The sequence below is a fragment of the Bufo gargarizans genome, chromosome 8 (genome assembly GCF_014858855.1).
Source record: "Bufo gargarizans isolate SCDJY-AF-19 chromosome 8, ASM1485885v1, whole genome shotgun sequence".
Classification (NCBI taxonomy): Eukaryota; Metazoa; Chordata; class Amphibia; order Anura; family Bufonidae; genus Bufo; species Bufo gargarizans.
Window position 1 is genome coordinate 90,275,237 of NC_058087.1, and position 20,873 is coordinate 90,296,109.

The 20,873-nt window shown below is 44.1% G+C and overlaps 1 protein-coding gene across 1 annotated transcript in view; it reads right to left on the reverse strand.

Annotated features, from left to right (window-relative positions):
* PLEKHM3 (pleckstrin homology domain containing M3) overlaps positions 1-20,873 on the reverse strand; it is a 244,825-nt gene that overhangs the window by 185,987 nt on the left and 37,965 nt on the right. The window contains exon 3 of the mRNA XM_044303895.1: positions 2,527-3,462. Within this exon, the coding sequence (XP_044159830.1) occupies positions 2,527-3,462 (936 nt within the window). The remainder of the gene's footprint in view (positions 1-2,526; positions 3,463-20,873) is intronic.

Consider the following 20,873-nt stretch of genomic DNA (forward strand, 5'->3'; position numbering starts at 1 on the left):
CTGAATGAAGTCTTTTGGAGGAGTTAATCACTGCCTAATCTCGCCCTAACGTCGCAGCTACAACCTCTCCTTATGCTGATCAGAGCAGAGTGACGGGCGGCGCTATGTGACTCCAGCTTAAATAGAGGCTGGGTCACATGGTGCTCTGGCCAATCACAGCCATGCCAATAGTAGGCATGGCTGTGACGGCCTCTTGGGGCAAGTAGTATGACGGTTGTTGATTGGCTGCTTTGCAGCCTTTCAAAAAGCGCCAAGAAAGCGACGAACACCGAACCCGAACCTTTACGAAAATGGCCGGGTTCGGGTCCGTGTCACGGACACCCCAAAATTCGGTACTAACCCCAACTATACAGTTCGGGTTCGCTCATTCCTATTTATTATCTCTTAGGATCTGTAAACACCTGTCTAACATGACCCTGATGTTTCTCCACGTCTGGAGAATAAATTAAAATGTCATCTAAATACATGACTATAAACCTCCCCACAAGGTGATGAAAAATGTCGTTCACATAATGCTGGAAAACCACAGGAGCATTGGTCAACCCAAAAGGCATGACCAGGTTCTCAAAGTGCCCCTCAGGAGTATTAAAAGCCATTTTCCATTCATCCCCTCCATAAGTCCAACTTGGAGAACATCTTGGCACCATGAAATCTGGAATCAAAGGAAGAGGGTACAGATCACGGTCAATAATCGGATTGTAGTCACGGAAATCCAGACATGGCCGAAGACCTCTGTTTTTACCAAATTGAATCCTTCTGCCACTGGAGATTTGGAAGGTCTTATGTGTCCTTTAGCCAAACTCTCAGCAATATACTCTCTCATGGCCAGTCTTTCAGGTCCAGAAAGGTTATACAATCTAGATTTTGGCAACTTAGCTCCGGGAATAAGATTGATAGGACAATCATATTCCCGATGCGGAGGTAAATGCTGGCATCCACTTTCAGAACATACATTGGCAAAATCAGATATAAAAGAGGGTAATGTCTTAGTAGTTAAAACAGAAAAAGATGCATTCAGACAATTGTCAATGCAATAATCACCCCAATCCAAAATCTGTGTAGCTTGCCAATCGATGGTTGATTTAGCTTGCTTAACCACAGTAAACCCAGAACCACCGGAGCAGAGAGACCCTCCAACACAGATAAATTCTTGATGAAAGTCACCCACTCTTAATCTGATATCAGTCACCACTTGCAGAATTAATAGCAAAAACAGATTTTTTTTCCCCACTAATGCACTCGGTGACAACCCGTGCTTACGGACGAACTGAGCATCAATCAGGTTCACCCCTGCACTGATGTCGATAAACACCTCAATCCCCACAGTTTTTGACTCTAGCACCACCTCAGCAGTCAGGAGAAATCGGGTACTACCAGTAAAAGACAAATGCACATTTTCTGACTCTCCTCTCACCCCTCCAAGAATCAGATAGGAATTAAATGTCCCTCTTTTTTCTTTTTGCCGTTGAATGTATGGACATACTCTGATAAAATGTCCTTTCTGTCTACAGGAAAAACACTCCCTTCCTATTACCAGTATGCTGAAAAGGGGATCCAGGTGTAGCTCCCCTAAATAGAGAAGGTTGAATGACCCTAACAGCCACACCTGGGGAAAGAAGGTTTGGCAAGCACCAGAAACAACACAGATGTCTTTTGATCCAAACGGAAAACATGTCAGATCAAACCACATGTTGCCAGTCTCACCTATCTCCTGCCACCTGTCACGGGAACGTCCATGGGAGTAGGGCAGGAGGAGGCAGAAGAAGTGAGCTGATAGACTGTTTGAAACTGGTAAGATTGAGGGGACTGATAAGTGGAGAAAGAGGCATTTTTCTCTGAAAAGATATATTGTACTATTGATTTATGCAAAGTTTGTTGAAAGGTTAGTGACTATTTAGAAAGGTTGTCATTTAACAGGAGTGGTGGAGGATTGGTGAGTGCTAGGCTACTTTCACACTGGCATTTTGGTTTCAGTTTGTGAGATCCGTTTCAGGGCTCTTACAAGCGGTCCAAAACGGATCAGTTTTGCCCTAATGCATTCTGAATGGATAAGGATCTGTTCAGAATGCATCAGTTTGCCTCCTGTCTGCCCCCATTACGCTCTGGAGGCGGACAACAAAAAGCTGCTTGCAGCGTTTTGGTGTCCGCCTGACGATGCGGAGGCAAATGGATCCGTCCTGACACACAATGTAAGTCAATGGGGACGGATCCGTTTTCACTGACACAATATAAAACGTTAAAGATAATACAAACGGATCTGTTCTGAACGGATGCATGCAGTTGTATTATCGGTGCGGATCCGTCTGTGAAGATCCACCAAACGCGAGTGTGAAAGTAGCTTTATTTATTTTTAATGCCACTTTTGACCATTTAAAAAAACTATTGGCAGGACAACTTCTATAACATTAATTTACACTTGAATAACTCTTATCTGCCATTTCTTTACTTTGGTGCGGTCTTCTTTTTAACACTGGTTCCATCTAACAAATAAATGCCAGCTACATTGTCAGTTGGAAATGTTTTTACCTGCACACTTGAAGCTCTGAGCTGTAAGCCCCCTTTCTAAGGCCAATGTGGTCAGGATTCCAAGAAAACTTGTGGTGACAGACTGGCGCTTGCTCTTCTGCAGCTCCCTTAAAGATAGTTGTCCTTTGGATTTGCTCCTAAGAGGCACTAGTATATTCTGATCGGGCTTCCTAGCAACATTAGCAGCGGATATAATAGCATCCATCCATTCCTGCACCCTCTGGCGAGTTTCCGTCCGAAGACGAAGAACATCTTGAGGAAAAATAACTTGGAAACAAGAATCATAACCATCAAGATTGTCCATCTGCACAGACACACATGTATCAATGTTATAACTAAGCAATGGGTCTTCATCCAGACAACTTGGCTGAAAAGCTGCAAAGTGTGAACTGGTGAGAACGAATGTGAAGGCTTTCCAATTATTTTGCAATGTTAATCGATATAAAGTCCCTGTTTTCAAAATACTTTTTTGATACCCATTTGTCAAGTTAATTGTCCTCGAAAGTTGATTAGACGTATTTGACAAGCTGTGAGTTTCCAGAAAGTCACTATTATTGTCACTTGTGGTGTTTGATCTTGTTATGACATCATTCTGAGGTCTCATGTAATCTGGAATGAAAGTCAAAGCACGTACTCCCTCCCATAATTTTTGCCCCCAGTCCAGTGCCTCCCACGCAGAATCTGCCTTCAATTGCAACTGGCTGTTGTCTGACATTAAGACATCAACCAATTTGGTCTCATGGCTTCCGGTTAATGTGATGCTTTCAATGCGAGCAAGAGGATAAGCAGTAACAGCATTGTGGTTTCCGCTGCTGTCCCGACTGTAGATGTGAAGTTTATATTGGGTTATCTCAGCATAGCTACTTTTCCAGAAGCTTTCGTGAGTTTTCCTTGTTTCCAGGAATCCTTTCTTGAGAATATTTGGCAACATATGCTCTGCAAAATTAAAAAGATGCATTAGCTTAAAAATGTTGTAAAATGGGCAAGCATTACATAAAGCTAAAAATACAGGAAAAAATTTAATTTCTTTCTGAGCACAATTTAAAAGGTTTTCCTTTGAATTTATGATGGTCTATAAGGATGGGACATCAATATGAGATTTGTGGGGGTCCGACTCCTCTCACCCCCTGCTGATCAGCTATTATGATGAGGCTCTGACACTTTGTGAGCATTTAGGCCTCTTCCTAATCCCTGTGATGTCACGTTCATCAGTTACATGGCCTAGGCACAGCTCAGTACTATTCAAGTGGATGGGGCTCAGCTGTGATACCAAACACAGCCACTATGAAATAGACGGAGCTGTGCTTCGTGAGTGGCGAGGAGGTCGCGGCTTCCTGAAAGTTCTAGAGTTGGACCCATGCTGATCTCATATTGATGAACTTTCCTGAGGATCAATAGGATCATCTTCAGCACAGGGCTATAATTCTGTGTTTTTTTTTCTTTTTTTTCTCCCAGTTTCTCTGAGCCATAATGTTTTTATTTTTCCTTTCACGTATGACTTGTTTTTTTGTGAAACAAATTGTACTTTCTAATGGCACCATTCACTGTTGCATACAATGTAGTGGGAAGATAGAAAAAAAAATTAAAAATAGGGGGGAGGAATTAGGAAAAAAATAAAAAATTCCGCCACAGTTTTACGAGTTTTGTTTTTACAGCATTTCCTATGCAGAAATGCCTAAAAACAACAAAATGGACCCAAAATATGGGTGGGTATAGAAAATAAACAATAAATGGCTATCAATGTGACCAAACACATATCCAATAGCCATTAAAAATACGAAAGTTTATTGTATAATGCAAAAAAGGTACATCAAATAACAAGTTAAAAGGCAGCTAGTCACTAGAGAGGAAGCCAGGCCAGTATATCATGGTTATAATAGTACAGACATCAAATGATCAGATAAAGATGATAGCAAGAGGAGATGGCGTCAATATAGAATAGTAAAGACAAATTGTACAAGGTCAAGTCACAGTGGCAAGGCAGCAAGCAGCAGACCAAAGAGCTGGGACCTCACACTTCTAGGAAGGAACCACAGAGAAACATGGGTCAGTATGTGAGGTCCCAGCTCTTTGGTCTGTATGGCTGCATTTTGTATTGCTGCTACTTATTGCATTTTTCTTTTTTAATTTTATTTAGTTAATGTTCCTCTTACATTGCTGCTTTGCCACTGAACCTTGACAGATAGCATCATGACAGAGCGATGTTTCGACTCAAAGAGTCTTTTTCAAGCAAATGAGAAGTGCATCAAACATCTATATATAGTGTGTACCAAGGGGTTTGTCCATGGGCATCAGGAAGGCCTACATATTCATATCAAATATCAATAATAATAATGTAGCTATAACCTGTGTATTATATATATTATATCATCAATGATCACTGATATCATTGGGGCCGGGGATAACGTATGGTAGCCGAACTATAGAGTCACACATATTGGCATCACGACTGGGAAACTGCGCATGCGCAGGTCTGTATGGAGGAGGCGGGCCCTTTTAAATGAGGGACTTTCGTTTTGTCCCATTTTTCACAAGTGAATTACATGATAAGAATACACCAGTAATCTCAAGTTGTTTGAAACTGAAAGATTTTGACTTACTATAAGACCCAATCTAAGCCTTAAAGAGGTTTTCTCACTTCAGTAAGTGGCATTTATTATGTAGAGAAAGTTAATACAAGGCACTTACTAATATATTGTTAATATCCATATTGCTTCCTTTGCTGACTGGATTCATTTTTCCATCACATAATACACTGCTCGTTTCCATGGTTACAGACCACCCTGCAATCCATCAGTGGTGGTTGTATTTGCACACTATAGGAAAAAGTGTCAGCCTCTCTGGTGGCCGGGACCATGGGAGCGCACATAGGCTAGTGCTTTTACCTATATTATAACACTAATGGATAGCAGGGTGGTCTGTAACCATGGAAACGAGCAGTGTATAAAGTGATGGAAAAATTAATCCAGCCAGTGGAGGAAGCAATATGGACAATCACAATACATTAGTAAGTGGCTTGCATTAACTTTCTCTACATGATAAATGCCACTTACCGTAGTGAGACAACCCCTTTAACCACTTCAGCCCCGCTAGCTGAAACCCCCTTCATGACCAGAGCACTTTTTACACTTCGGCACTACACTACTTTCACCGTTTATCGCTCGGTCATGCAACTTACCACCCAAATGAATTTTACCTCCTTTTCTTCTCACTAATAGAGCTTTCATTGGGTGGTATTTTATTGCTGCTGTCATTTTTACTTTTTTTGTTATTAATCGAAATGTAACGATTTTTTTGCAAAAAAATGACATTTTTCACTTTCAGCTGTAAAATTTTGCAAAAAAAACGACATCCATATATAAATTTTTCACTAAATTTATAGTTCTACATGTCTTTGATAAAAAAAAAATGTTTGGGCAAAAAAAAAAAAATGGTTTGGGTAAAAGTTATAGCGTTTACAAACTATGGTACAAAAATGTGAATTTCCGCTTTTTGAAGCAGCTCTGACTTTCTGAGCACCTGTCATGATTCCTGAGGTTCTACAATGCCCAAACAGTAGAAAACCCCCACAAATGACCCCATTTCGGAAAGTAGACACCCTAAGGTATTCGCTGATGGGCATAGTGAGTTCATAGAACTTTTTATTATTTGTCACAAGTTAGCGGAAAATTATGATGATTTTTTATTTTTATTTTTTTCTTACAAAGTCTCATATTCCACTAACTTGCGACAAAAAATAAAAAATTCTAGGAACTCGCCATGCCCCTCACAGAATACCTTGGGGTGTCTTCTTTCCAAAATGGGGTCATTTGTGGGGTAGTTATACTGCCCTGGCAATTTAGGGGCCCAAATGTGTGAGATGAACTTTGCAATCAAAATGTGTAAAAAATGACCGGTGAAATCCAAAAGGTGCACTTTGGAATATGTGCCCCTTTGCCCACCTAGGCTGCAAAAAAGTGTGACACATCTGGTATCGCCGTACTCAGGAGAAGTTGGGGAATGTGTTTTGGGGTGTCATTTTACATATACCCATGCTGGGTGAGAGAAATATCTTGGCAAAAGACAACTTTTCCAATTTTTTTATACAAAGTTGGCATTTGACCAAGATATTTTTCTCACCCAGCATGGGTATATGTAAAATGACACCCCAAAACACATTCCCCAACTTCTCCTGAGTACGGCGATACCAGATGTGTCACACTTTTTTCCAGCCAAGGTGGGCAAAGGGGCACATATTCCAAAGTGCACCTTTCGGATTTCGCAGGCCATTTTTTACACATTTTGAGTGCAAAGTTCTTCTCACACATTTGGGCCCCTAAATTGCCAGGGCAGTATAACTACGCCACAAGTGACCCCATTTTGGAAAGAAGACACCCCAAGGTATTCCGTGAGGGGCATGGCGAGTTCCTAGAATTTTTTATTTTTTGTCGCAAGTTAGTGGAATATGAGACTTTGTAAGGAAAAAAGAAAAAAAATGAAAAATCATCATTTTCCGCTAACTTGTGACAAAAAATAAAAAATTCTAGGAACTCGCCGTGCCCCTCACAGAATACCTTGGGGTGTCTTCTTTCCAAAATGGGGTCACTTGTGGCGTAGTTATACTGCCCTGGCAATTTAGGGGCCCAAATGTGTAAGAAGTACTTTGCAATCAAAATGTGTAAAAAATGGCCTGTGAAATCCGAAAGGTGCACTTTGGAATGTGTGCCCCTTTGCCCACCTTGGCTGCAAAAAAGTGTCACACATCTGGTATCGCCGTACTCTGGAGAAGTTGGGGAATGTGTTTTGGGGTGTCATTTTACATATAACCATGCTGGGTGAGAGAAATATCTTGGCAAAAGATAACTTTTCCAATTTTTTTATACAAAGTTGGCATTTGACCAAGATATTTTTCTCACCCAGCATGGGTATATGTAAAATGACACCCCAAAACACATTCCCCAACTTCTCCTGAGTACGGCGATACCAGATGTGTCACACTTTTTTCCAGCCAAGGTGGGCAAAGGGGCACATATTCCAAAGTGCACCTTTCGGATTTCGCAGGCCATTTTTTACACATTTTGAGTGCAAAGTTCTTCTCACACATTTGGGCCCCTAAATTGCCAGGGCAGTATAACTACGCCACAAGTGACCCCATTTTGGAAAGAAGACACCCCAAGGTATTCCGTGAGGGGCATGGCGAGTTCCTAGAATTTTTTATTTTTTGTCGCAAGTTAGTGGAATATGAGACTTTGTAAGGAAAAAAGAAAAAAAATGAAAAATCATCATTTTCCGCTAACTTGTGACAAAAAATAAAAAATTCTAGGAACTCGCCGTGCCCCTCACAGAATACCTTGGGGTGTCTTCTTTCCAAAATGGGGTCACTTGTGGCGTAGTTATACTGCCCTGGCAATTTAGGGGCCCAAATGTGTAAGAAGTACTTTGCAATCAAAATGTGTAAAAAATGGCCTGTGAAATCCGAAAGGTGCACTTTGGAATGTGTGCCCCTTTGCCCACCTTGGCTGCAAAAAAGTGTCACACATCTGGTATCGCCGTACTCTGGAGAAGTTGGGGAATGTGTTTTGGGGTGTCATTTTACATATAACCATGCTGGGTGAGAGAAATATCTTGGCAAAAGATAACTTTTCCAATTTTTTTATACAAAGTTGGCATTTGACCAAGATATTTTTCTCACCCAGCATGGGTATATGTAAAATGACACCCCAAAACACATTCCCCAACTTCTCCCGAGTACGGCGATACCAGATGTGTGACACTTTTTTGCAGCCTAGATGCGCAAAGGTGCCCAAGTTCCTTTTAGGAGGGCATTTTTAGACATTTGGATCCCAGACTTCTTCTCACACTTTCGGGCCCCTAAAAAGCCAGGGCAGTATAAATACCCCACATGTGACCCCACTTTGGAAAGAAGACACCCCAAGGTATTCAATGAGGGGCCTGGCGAGTTCATAGAAATTTTATTTTTTTTGCATAAGTTAGCGGAAATTGATTTTTTTAGTTTTTTTCTCACAAAGTCTCACTTTCCGCTAACTTAGGACAAAAATTTCAATCTTTCATGGACTCAATATGCCCCTCACGGAATACCTTGGGGTGTCTTCTTTCCGAAATGGGGTCACATGTGGGGTATTTATACTGCCCTGGCTTTTTAAGGGCCCTAAAGCGTGAGAAGAAGTCTGGAATATAAATGTCTAAAAATGTTTACGCATTTGGATTCCGTGAGGGGTATGGCGAGTTCATGGGAGATTTTATTTTTTGACACAAGTTAGTGGAATATGAGACTTAGTAAGAAAAAACAAAAACAAACAAAAAATTTCCGCTAACTTGGGCCAAAAAAATGTCTGAATGGAGCCTTACAGGGGGGGGGGGGGGGGGTGATCAATGACAGGCGGGTGATCAATGACCATATAGACTCCCTGATCACCCCCCTGTCATTGATCACCCCCCTGTAAGGCTCCATTCAGACGTCCGTATGATTTTTACGGATCCATGGATACATGGATCGGATCCGCAAAACACATGCGGACGTCTGAATGGAGCCTTACAGGGGGGTGATCAATGACAGGGGGTGATCAGGGTGATCACCCCCCTGTCACTGATCACCCCCCCTGTAAGGCTCCATTCAGACGTCCGTATGATTTTTACGGATCCATGGATACATGGATCGGATCCGCAAAACACATGCGGACGTCTGAATGGAGCCTTACAGGGGGGTTATCAATGACAGGGGGTGATCACCCCCCTGTCACTGATCACCCCCCCTGTAAGGCTCCATTCAGACGTCCGTATGATTTTTACGGATCCATGGATACATGGATCGGATCCGCAAAACACATTGCGGACGTCTGAATGGAGCCTTACAGGGGGGTTATCAATGACAGAGGGTGATCAGGGAATGTATCTGGGTGATCACCCCCCTGTCATTGATCACCCCCCTGTAAGGCTCCATTCAGACGTCCGTATGATTTTTACGGATCCATGGATACATGGATCGGATCCGCAAAACACATGCGGACGTCTGAATGGAGCCTTACAGGGGGGTGATCAATGACAGGGGGGTGATCAATGACAGGGGGTGATCAGGGAGTGTATATGCGTGATCACCCGCCTGTCATTGATCACCCCCCTGTAAGGCTCCATTCAGACGTCCGCATGTGTTTTGCGGATCCGATCCATGTATCCGTGGATCTGTAAAAATCATACGGACGTCTGAACGGAGCCTGACAGGGGGGTGATCAATGACAGGGGGGGTTATCAATGACAGGGGGTGATCAGGGAGTTTATATGGGGTGATCATGGGTGATCAGGGGTTTATAAAGGGTTAATAAGTGGGGGGGGGGGGGTGTAGTGTAGTGTAGTGTTTGGTGCGACTTTACTGACCTACCTGTGTCCTCTGGTGGTCGATCCTAACAAAAGGGACCACCAGAGGACCAGGTAGAAGGTATATTAGACGCTGTTATCAAAACAGCGTCTAATATACCTGTTAGGGGTTAAAAAAATCTGATCTCCAGCCTGCCAGCGAGCGATCGCCGCTGGCAGGCTGGAGATCCACTCTCTTACCTTCTGTTCCTGTGAGCGCGCGCGCCTGTGTGCGCGCGTTCACAGGAAATCTCGGCTCTTGCGGGAGGACGCGTATATGCGTCCACCCAGAAGAGCAGGGCCGCCGGCAGGACGCAATCCTGCGTACGGCGGTCCTGAGGAGGTTAATGAAAAAAATGCTCTCAGGTCCCTCTGTAACAGACAGGATATTGTTATTAAACCGGCTGATAAGGGGGTGCAATTGTAATTCAGTGATGAAATGGTATATAGGCGAGTGCAACATGACCCTAAATTTGAGATTACGAAAATAATTGAATTACTGGTAGTTGATGCTCTAGCTGAAGACATTATAGACTCTAAAGTACATGATTATCTTTTGAATTCATCTCCCGTGACACCAGTTATCTATATCCTACCAAAGATACTTAAGTGTAGAGAAAACCCGCCGGAACGTCCCATTATATCAAGGATTAATTACATTTTCCCTCCTATTGCGACCTTTCTTGACAAGGCCCTAAAAGACTTAGTTAGTGGTGCTGCTTCGTTGGTTAAAGATACCACAAATTTTTTATCTAAACTTAAAAATTTTGAATTCCATCAAGGAAACTATTTAGCTTCCTTCGATGTTGTGAGCCTCTATACAAGCATCGAACATCATAAAGGACTCTCTGCTGTCGAACAAGCACTTTGCCACTCTGACTTCCCAATGGAACAAAGGAAATTTCTCCTTGCTTTATTGGAGATCATTTTGACACAGAATTATTTTATGTTTCAGAATGTGTTTTACATACAGAACAGGGGGACCGCGATGGGGTCCAATGTTGCCCCAGTTTATGCTAATATCTTTATGGCCTCCTATGAAGAAACACAGATATATCCATCCAGCCACTTCCAGCCTGTGAGGGGCTGGATGTGATATAACAACGATACTTTCCTTATTTAGACCAGTACAGTTGAGTAATTGTTGGAATTTGGCTACTTTCTCAACAGTATCTATACAGAATTGCAAATTACAGCTGTCTTCTCACAAGAAAAACTCCAATTCCTAGATACTCTGGTTTCTCCACATCAGCTCTACACTGATCTTTTCATTAAACCTACAGACAGGGATAATATCTTGAGATTCAATAGTGCACATCCTAGAAGAATTGTGGAATCTCTTCCTTATAGTCAACTCATTAGGGTTAAAAGTATAGTCACAGAGGAAACACTAGCCCAGGGGTGGCCAACCTTACAGAAAGAATAAAATAAAGATCACTACCAGGAGACCGCCTCAGGAGGAGTGGTCAGAGGCTGGAAGGGCAGTCCCACGGATCAGACCCCCATGCTTAGTTCTATAATTAAAAAAAATCTCTTCTCTCTCCTGATCAGGCACTGGGATCCTGCTACTCTGCAGGTCTGACACGTAGGGCTGCAGTAAACGACTATTTTAGAAATAGAGTAGAGTATTCTATTCATTATTTTTTACGATTAATCGAGTAATCTAATAACACAAAACGAATTAAAGTTTTTCTTTATAGTTTTTCAGCTGACTCCCCAGTGCCACCAGCTTGCCCCCAGATTCCTAGTCACCAACATTATATATCGGTAAAAAAAAAAAATACCATCTATATATACATGTTACATCTGTCAGCGTATCACATATGACACATTATACTCTCAGTACTTTACATAATGCAACAGTTCTCTCCGAGAGGTCACATTCCTGAAGAGACGCAGTGCAGCATTATGTATATTATATCTATGTGCATGTATACAAACATACACACGTGGATCCCAGTCATATATATTACAGTACATACTGCACCAGCAATTACTGGGAGACATAACAAGGACATGGTGTAGGAGGTCTCATTATAAGGGAACTCTCCAGTCAGTATGGGGGATCCTGGACACCAGAGGAGCCCCTGTCTACATGACAGAGCAATCATTTCCATATATATTATTGGGGAGCGGGCTGGGGACCCTATGGTGATCATATACAGGGCCCTCTGTCTACATGACATATAAAGCAATAATACCAGTACATTGGGGGAGCTGGGGACCCCACAGCTGACATGATACAGGGGTTCCCCCGAGTTAATGTGGAACCTAATGCACTGTCCCAGGGGAAACCTTGTGTACATTGGGGCCCCTGCAGGTGAGGGCCCCCATGATCCAGTGCGCACATATAACAGCCAAGGACTCATCAATTGGTGTGGGGGTCATCTACCACCAGTTGGATACTGGACTTCATTCCGGGCCCCCTGCACTCCGCTCCCCCAGACCCGCTGAGGCCGCCATCTGTGTGACCACATTGGTGATGGAAGAGAATAAGCCCCCCGCCACCTTCGCCACACTCTGCCTGCTACTGTCCGGCCCGGTGGGTGGGGGCTGCTTGGGGTGCTGCAGGTTGGTCATGTAGCCATTGGTGAGGTTGGCGATGAAGCTGCTGTCCGACAGCCGGCGGGTGCAGCGCGGTACGGGCCGGCGTGTGACCATGGAGCGGTAAGTAATAGCAAGCGCTTCACTCCCGCTCTGAGGTCACATGACACAAACGAATTACTCAATTCAATCGAGTAATCGTTTCCGCCCTACTGACATGCTCTCCACTATGACCTGATGAGCACAACATCAGGTCATAGTGCGTGTCTCCACGTACTACGTTCTCACACTGTGTGCATCAGGACATAGTGGAGAGCGAGCTGGAAAGTACCAACAGTGTCCGATCAGGAAAAGAGATCTGAGCTTTGGGTGGAGAGTGAGTCGGACAGACTGCTTCCCAACTCCACAGCTAGAGCCACACTTAAAGAAGCAAAGAGCCGCATGGGGCTCAAGAGCCACAGGTTGGCTACCCCTGCACTAGCCGATAAAAGACTTGATGAGATGAGCCCAAAATTTCTCAACAGAGGTTATCCGAAGGACCTTGTCACGAGACACAAGGACCGGATTAAGACTATGAGACAGGATATGATAGTGCCAACCACTGGATCTAAAGAAGTTAATAAGAGAATCCCCTTTGTATCTAACTATACTCACCTAAGTTGGAAAATAGGGAATGTTATTAGAAAAAATTGGCAGGTCTTCTCTCAATCATTTCCCACGGTTGAGGAATTCAAAACAGCTCCCCTCATGTCTGTGGGGCTGCCCTTCCAGCCTCTGACCACTCCTCCTGAGGCGGTCTCCTGACCTAACACCTGGCGTCATGGAGTGTTCTCTCATAGTGTGGTCAGCTGCAGCCTGCCTCCTCCATACAGACCTGCGCATGCGCAGTTTCCCAAACGCGACGCCACGCATGTGACTTTATAGTTCGGCTACCATACGTGATGCACGGCCCCACTCCTAATGTACTCGGCCACAGTAAGTTTGTTTTTAACACATTGATGATATCAGTGATTGTGTCACGGCCTTTGGTTTGCGCTGAGACACTGTTGCCACACTTGCGGTTGCCCGCGGCAAGGTGTTGCTGTGAGAGCATGCAGTGGCAGTGTCTTGCCTTCTGGGTGATTGCCATGACATTGTTGCCACGCATGCTGTTGCCGGTGGTAACGTGTTTGGTATGCTTGTGTGTGCACTTCCCCTTTAAGTTGTAGCCTCCCTCTGTCTAGTGCTGTAAGGGTTAACTCCCTGACTGGGTGTGGTCACTTGGCTTATATCTTCTGTGGTTTCCTGGCTGGAGTTAGTGGTACTTCAGCTGTGGTTGGTGCTGGAGCTCTGCTCCAGTCCAGGGTGTTCCATCTGTCCAGTGAGGGCCACCCTTCCTGTTCCTATTTGTATGGAGTGGGTTATGTTCAGGGAGTTGGTATGTCTAGTTTGGTGTTACATGTCTGGTGGTGTTTGTTGTCCAGCATGTTTCCTAGACATTCCCCTGTCTCATGTTTATTGCAGCTATGGTTGTCCTGGGTTCCTGTGTGGTTTGTGGTGTGTGCTGTGTCCTTTAATGTTGGTGTGGACAGCAGCACTAGTGCACGGGTTCCAGTCAGTGTGTATGTGGCAGGTAAGTGTGTTATTGGTTTAGCTTACCTGCCATCTCCATATGCTGTATGTGTTCCCCTCTCCTTGCAGCCTGGCCTCAGATAGAGACTCCTGTTCCTCCAGTACTGGGATGAACAGGCCGTCTCTTCCCTGCTCCTTGGTGAGGGATTACCAGGGCGACTTGGGGTCTCTAGGAATCCTGAGTATGAGTCATCCCACCATCGGGGTCCACTCATACGGTGAGGAGTCAGGGAGAGGATTAGGGACGCTGTAGGAGGTGACCTGCTCCCATATTTCTCCTTTTGGCCAGGCTGATCCTCTTTTACCCTTTGACACCGTGCGGTGGGGGTTTTTCCCCACTCCCCACCGTTACAGATCGTTGATGATATAATATATATGACACACAGGTTATAACTACATTATTGATATTTGATATGAATATGTAGGCATTCCTGATGCACATGGACACACCCCTTGGTACACACTATATATAGATATTTCATACACTTTTCTCACTTGCGTAAAAAATACTTTTTGGAGTCGAACGTAGCTCTGTCATGATGCTATTTTGGTGAACTATTTGGAGTGCAGCTGATCTTTTTAAGGATACTGAATGGACAGTGTTACGCTGTGCAGGGACACAGGCCCAACTGGTAACACCCAGTTAACAATGCATTCATAAACTTCTAAAATGAACAACAGTGGAATGGCAAAACATACAGATGCTGCATTTAATGTGGAACACAACTATTTACTAAAATAGACCTGTCAGGAGAGGTGGCAGGTTCTCTTTAAGTTAATAATATTGATTACGCTGGAGAAAAAGTACTTTTCATGCATATGCTAATGAGCAATTAAGTGCACTAAGGGCAGGTTCCAAGCCACTTTGTGCACCTTAACTTCTCAGTCTTCTTCCACCAGGCCCTCCCTCTCAGTCCTGATTGACAGGGCCAGACAAGGTGACTATGCAGGAACTTGGCACTGTCAATCATGGGGAGGGAGTAGGAGCAAGGGTGCCTAAAATGGCTTGGGCCTGCATTCAGGGCACTTAACTGCTCATTTGCCTATGGACTAAAAGTACATTTTTTTCCCAGAATGAAGCAAGGGATTGCTACTGTCAGTTAAAGGCACTAATTTCTCTGGTTTTAAAGGGGGTTTCCAGGCTTTTAATATTGATGACCTATCCTCAGGATAGGTCATCAACAACAGATTGGCAGGGGTCTGACACCCGACACCCCCGCCTTTTAGCTGTATGAAGTGAAGGCAGGTTCTGAGCGTGTGTGCCATCTCCTGTGTCTCTTCCTGCTCAATGTCGATATAGCAGCGGCGAGCAGTAAGAGACACAACACACACGCACAGAGAGCCCCTTCTCTTCATACAGCTGATTGGCGGGGTGCCGGGTGTCAGACCCTTGCTGATCTGATGTTGATGACATGTCCTGAGGATAGGTCATCAATATTAACCCCTTAAGGACCTGTGCAGTACATGTACGTGACTTAAGGACCAGAGCGTACATGTACGGTAAGCTGATCGGGCGGGTGCAGGAGCTGCGCCCGCCCGATCAGTGACAGGGGTCCGGCAGTTACTGATAGCCGGAACCCTGCTGTATGCATCGGGCGAAAACACAGATGCCGGCACATTAACCCTCACACTGCCGCGGTAGCCATCTGGTTCCCGTGCTGCTGTGACGGGGACCTGATGGCCTGGAAGGCAGCCCGATGCCTTCCTTAGGCATCATGGCTGCCTTCCGTGACAGCCTGTGAGATCCAGCCCCCTGGATCTCACAGGAAGCAGACTGTAAGCACAAGTATTGTGATGCATTGTAAAGAGGATCAGACTACCAAATTATGAAATCCTAGAGTGGGAAAAAAAAGTAAAGTAAAAAAAAGAAGTTTTACAAAAAAAAAAGTTAAGAAAAAAAAGAAGTTCCCAAAACAAAGTAAAAAAATGGTAAAAAATAGGGAAAAAAAGAAAAAATTTACATATTAGGTATCGCCACAAAATTTTGATTCAATTTCCATACCATATAAAAAAAGTATTGCGATACTCTATACCATTCGAAAAAAAATGAAACAGCATGCATTCTGCATTTTATGGAACATCCATTTATGTTTATTTATTTATTGCTTATATATTTTATATGTAAAATTGGGAAAGGGGTAATTTAAACTTAATATTATGGTGTTTGTTTTTTACTTAAAAAAAAAAAAACTTTTTATTTAATAACTATTAGGCTAGAACCTGGGATCTTTTCATCCCTTGTCCTATTCACCGTTATAGAGATCTATCAGGGTGAATAGAGCTTCACACTCTCCCTGCTGCCCTGTGCATAGTACACACAGCAGCTGTGAGATTACCATGGCAGCCAGGGCTTCAGTAGCATCCTGGCTGCCATGGTAACCGATCGGAGCCCCAGGATTACACTGCTGGGGCTCCAATCAGGAGCTGCCACTGCACCACCAATGAGGAGGAGGGGAGGGGACCCTGCGGCCACTGCCACAAATGATTATAATACTTGGAGTGTTGAAGGGGGGAGCCCTGTGCCACCAATGTTTGTAGTACTGGGGGAGGCGGGGGCTCACTGCACCACCAATAAAGAGAAGTAACCTTTTAATACAAATACAGGAGGCAGGTGCCGGTGGCAGAATCACATAGCCGACACCCGACATCTATAACAGGGCCGCACCTGAGGGGTTAACTGCTGCGTATCTCAGTGCCCTGTCATAGAGGTCGGGTGACGGCTATGTGATTCTGCCGTCGGCATCCGCCTCCTGTATTTGTATTAATGGGTGAGTTATCATAATTGGTGGCGCAGTGGTCACAGCCCCTCCCCCTCCTCTCTCTCTCCTTATTGGCAACAGCGGCACGGGGGGAGGGAGGGAGAGACTCCTTCTCCCCTGTACTACTGAGGAGAACATGGCGCACGGTAAATCGAATCGATAACTGTACAAAAGGATCAATTGGGTATCGATAATTCGATACCCGCCACAACCCTACTTACATCACAAAACGTGTAATAGCAAGCGATCAAAAAGTCATATGCACCCCAAAATAGTGCCAATCAAACTGTCATCTCATCCCACAAAAATTATATCCTATCTAAGACAATCGGAGACACTAAAACATGATTTTCTTTTTTTGTTTCAAAAATTATATTATTGTGCAAAACTTAACAAAAAAAAATTATACATATTAGGTATTGCCACGTCCGTAGGAATTTGCTGTATAAAAATATCACATGACCTAAACCCTCAGGTGAAAACGTAAAAAAATTAAATTAAATGTGTGTCAAAGAAACTATTTTTTGTCACCTTACATCACAAAAAGTGTAATACCAAGTGATCAAAAAGTTATATGAACCCTAAAATAGTACCAATCAAATCGACGTCTCATACCGAAAAAAATGAACCCCTACATAAGACAGTTGTCCAAAAAAACAAAACAAAAACTATGGCTTTCAGAATATGGAGACACTAAAAACTAATTTCTTTCAACAATGCTTTATTATGTAAAACTGAAACAAACAACAACAACTAAAAGTTGTCATATTTGTGTCATGCCCTACTCTGACTATGTGCGGAGGTCGGCCAGAATAGCAGCACGTATTTAGTGTTTTGTTTTGGAGCCGTGCTGGATCCGCCTTCCATCAGGTGAACTGGGTGGGGTCATTAGTTTAAATAACACTCCATCCCAGTGCTCTGAGCGGATGATAGAAATCATACTGGCCTTGGAAGCAAGCAAGAAAGGAAGGTTGTCTGTTCTAGCTCTGAAAAGATAAGTGTGGTTTCAGTTTTTGTTGTTTGCTATCTTGGTTGTGTTGGTGTCATCTCTCCCATCCAGGTTCTGTGTGAGCATGCTGCTCCTATTCCCCTTTTCACCATCTCAGGGAATCTAGGGTGTGTTAGCCCAGGCACGAGGACACATCATTCCTACCATCTAGGCCTGAATGTGGGCTGAGCAGAGCAGGGAGAGAAGTCAGGGATTTGCTAGGAGGTGACCCTTCCCCTGCTTCTCGCTTAGAGCCTGGTTTGCTGGTTTATCTGTATGTCTGATATCCCGTCCGGCGTGACATTATAACCCGCCATACTTTGACTGTCATTGCTCAGCAGTTTTTGTGATGGCGTCAATTGATACGTTAGTTAACCGCATGCAGGGGCTATCCCTAGAGGTTGCGGAGCTACGTGGTTCGGTCACACAGTATCAGAAGGCTCTGGCATCAGGAGGAGGGCAAATTTATGTGGAGCCTAAAGTTGCTCTTCCTGATCGATTTGCAGGGGGTACGGATGATTTTATCCATTTTAGAGAGTCTTGCAAATTATATTTTCAGCTGCGTCCATCGTCTTCTGGTGATGAAAGTCAGAGGATAGGTATAGTCATTTCTCTGCTTAAGGGGGACGCGCAATCCTGGGCCTTTTCTCTGCCGCCCGGTTCTCGGGCTCTCCGGTCGGTGGAGGAATTTTTTAAGGTCCTGGGATTGATCTACGATGACCTAAATCAAAGTGGAATGATCCTGCGTTACGTAGTCAGTTTTGTCAGGGGTTATCTGAGAGATTGAATGATGCTCTTGCTTTTCATGAGTACCCAGATTCTTTGGAGAATGCAATGACTTTAGCAGTACGGTTAGAGAGACGTATCAGAGAAAGGAGTGGGGCTTCCTCCGCGCAAGAGATCCCTTCTGTGAGTGGTTTCGTCTCGACTACCTCCCCGGGGTATGTTACAGGTAACTCTGGGGTAGCGGAGGAACCCATGCAGCTGGGTCAGGTGTCTTGCCGTTCTGATAGTAGAAACTTTAGGAGATTGCACAAACTGTGTTACTACTGTGGGAAAAGTGGTCATTTTGTTTTGGGTTGTCCTTTTGTTAAACCGCAGGTGGAAGAGAAAAATAAATAAAAAATTCCTGACTCTGACTGGTGGTGTGAATGGTGTGGTAGAGCAGGCAGGTATGCAAGCTCCCTGCAATTCCCCTTTTCTCCTTCCAGCTAGGGTGGCGCTAGAGTCAAGAGAGATTTTTGTTGAAGTATTCCTTGACTGTGGTGCTGGGGTAAACCTAATTGACTTCCTTTTACTTCAAAATCTGGGTCTAAGTACTTTCACTTTAGAAAAAGAGATTCGGGTTTTTGCAATTGATTCTTCCCCTTTTTCTCAAAGGAGTCTCACTCACATTGCTCATGGTATTCATTTAAGGATGGGTGATTCACATGTTGAGATTATGTCTTGTTTTGTCATGAAGGATTTGCCAGCTCCTATAGTTTTGGGGTTACCATGGTTGACTAGACATAACCCAATTATAGATTGGCAAGCGAGACAAATCATTGGTTGGAGTGAGTTTTGTTCGGATAATTGTCTGGGCACATCTATCTCTGGTGTGTCCACTACGGCTTTACCTCAGTACCTCTCAGATTTTTCGGATGTCTTTTCGGAGGGTGGGGCTCAGGAATTGCCCCCTCATCGTGACTATGATTATCCAGTTAATCTCATCCCAGGGGCTAAATTGCCAAAGTCTTGGCTTTACAACCTCTCTCAACCCGAAAGAGGTCATGCGAAAGTATATTGCCGAGAGTTAAACAAAAGGTCATATTAGGCCATCTAAGTCTCCGGTGGCAGTAGGTTTGTTCTTTGTTAAAAAAAAAAAAAAAAAAAAAAAGATGGATCGCTGAGACCGTGTTTGGATTTCCGGGAATTGAACCGTATTACGGTCCGGGATCCATATCCCCTGCCTTTGATCTCTGACCTTTTTGATCAGATTGTTGGAGCCAAGGTGTTCTCCAAGTTGGATTTGAGAGGGGCCTACAATCTGATCAGAATCAGGGAGGGGGGTGAGTGGAAAACGGCCTTCAATATGCACAAGGGTCATTTTGAGAACCTGTTTATGCCTTTTGGGTTGACGAACGTGCCAGCAGTATTTCAGCGATTCGTCAATGACATTTTTCATCATTTGGTGGAGGTTCGTAGTAGTTTACTTGGATGACATTTTATTTTACTCTGCCGATCTGAAGACCCATCAGGATCATGTGAGACAGTTTTTGACGATCCTTCGGGAGAATAAATTATATGCCAAATTGGAGAAATGTTTGTTTGCGGTGCAAGAGCTTCCGTTCTTGGGATACCTGCTTTCTGATTCTGGTTTTCGTTGGGACCCCGAAAAGGTCTGGACGGTTCTGGAATGGGACCGACCAGAGAATCAGAAAGCTTTGATGGGGTTCTTGGGGTTTACAAATTATTATAGAAAATTAATTTCGAACTATTCTACCATAGTAAAACCTCTCACTAATATGAGTAAGAAGGGCGCCAACGTCTCTGTCTGGTCGGATGAGGCATTGAAGGCCTTTTCGGCTATTAAGGAGAGCTTTGCGTCTGCTCCCATTCTGGTGCAGCCGGATGTGTCTCAGCCATTCGTAATGGAGGTTGATGCATCAGAAGTGGGGGTTGGAGCGGTGCTGTCACAGGGTTCATCTCCTGGCAAATGGGTCTCGTGTACCTTTTTCTCCAAGAAGCTCTCGGTCGCCGAGGGGAATTATGATGTTGGAGATAGAGAGTTGTTGGCTATCAAGTTGGCCTTTGAGGAATGGCGTCACTGGTTGGAGGGGGCGTCTCACCCTGTTACGGTATATACAGACCATATGAATTTGGCTTACCTGCAATCTGCCAAGCGTCTGAACCCTAGACAGGCCAGATGGTCACTGTTTTTTACCAGGTTCAATTTTGTGGTTACCTTTCGCCCAGGGGTTAAGAACGTCAAGGCAGATGCCTTGTCTCGCAGATTTCCTGGGGGAGGTGATTCAGAGGATCCTGCGACGATTTTAGCGGATGGGGTGGTGGTCTCCGCTCTGTACCCTGAACTGGAGATGGAGGTGTTGGGAGCC